At 45.9% G+C, this 1140-nt stretch overlaps 1 protein-coding gene across 1 annotated transcript in view; it reads left to right on the top strand.

Moving 5' to 3' along the window:
- amotl1 (angiomotin like 1) overlaps window positions 1-536 on the top strand; it is a 13309-nt gene extending 12773 nt beyond the window's left edge. Inside the window, exon 13 of the mRNA XM_030776833.1 lies at window positions 433-536. Coding sequence (XP_030632693.1) covers window positions 433-536 — 104 coding nt within the window. The remainder of the gene's footprint in view (window positions 1-432) is intronic.
- The last annotated feature ends 604 nt before the right edge of the window (window positions 537-1140 follow it).

Here is a 1140-nt window from a genome sequence, read left to right as displayed (position 1 = left end):
GAAAGAGAGAAAGAAAGAAAGAAAGAAAGAAGGGAAGGAGGGAGAGGCTAAGGAGGAGTGAAAAAATCTCTAATCATAAATTCAGCCAAAGGTTCGTTAATTAGGGTTAAATTGTAAAGACATCTGGGAAAAAGACTTCTTTCCAGTACAGGTTGTTTCAAAAGTTTTCACATTTCCAAAATGTTACTCCTTCCCAGTAGGTGATTTGTAGGGGGATGAGGGGGGGGAGGCCATCCCCCTTGTTAGCAAAATGACCAAAACGCATCCCCCTTGTTAACCTGCAATCCCACTATATACTCTATAGAGTAGTGTCAGTGACCACTGGCCCACCCCCCCCCCCAGTTAAAAAATATCAAATCGCCAGCTGCTTATTTCTGATCTGTAATGCGTCCGTATGTGCGTGTGTGTGTGTGTGTGTGTGTGTGTTCACAGACTCTCCCTCTACCCTGACGAAACCCACAGAGAGTCGCCCAGCTCTAATCCAGGGGCAAAGAGTTCCTCTCCCTGACTCTGACCTGGTGGAAATCCTCATCTGAAAAGAAAGTCCCAGATGTTTCCAAAACAAGGACAGAGTGGATTTCCCCTTTTCGTTTGCTGATAGAGGGACAGAGAGAGAGATAGAGAGAGAGAGAGAGAGCTTAAGAGAGACGTGAATTAAAGAGAAAGAGGACGTTGTCGTGAAGTGAGCGAACACCCTTGGGGAGAGAGATGGAAGGAGATGAAGAGGAGTGTGAAGGAGTGCGACCAAAAAGAAGGAGAGCGAGAGAAGAGACGCAGTCTTAGCCCCTTAGGGGATGGAAGAATGGTCAACACAAGTTTGAAACGGCGTGCGTTTGTCATGGTTACCGAAGAGGAAGCGTTCCCGAAAGCGGCGAACCCTGCGGCGGGTGTGGCGTGACATCGCTTCCTGTGTACGGCGTGCTGGCGTGCTGAGAGAGAGGAAAGTTAATTGGATGTTGCCCAGACGACGGTTTCTGCATGTTTGGCGGTGATGTGTGTGATACTGTTGTGTTTTGTTGAGTGTGTGCGTAAAAACAACAACAAAAAAAACAAAACAAAAAAAACAAAACAAAACAGAAAAACAGGGTTTAATAGTGTTTTTGATTCTAGGCTCTTACTTTTAAGTATGAAGTGTAAGTC

This window comes from Chanos chanos, chromosome 6 (genome assembly GCF_902362185.1).
Source record: "Chanos chanos chromosome 6, fChaCha1.1, whole genome shotgun sequence".
NCBI lineage: Eukaryota > Metazoa > Chordata > Actinopteri > Gonorynchiformes > Chanidae > Chanos > Chanos chanos.
The sequence above is the reverse complement of the archived record's forward strand: the minus strand, read 5'-3'. Positions and strand labels throughout refer to the sequence as shown.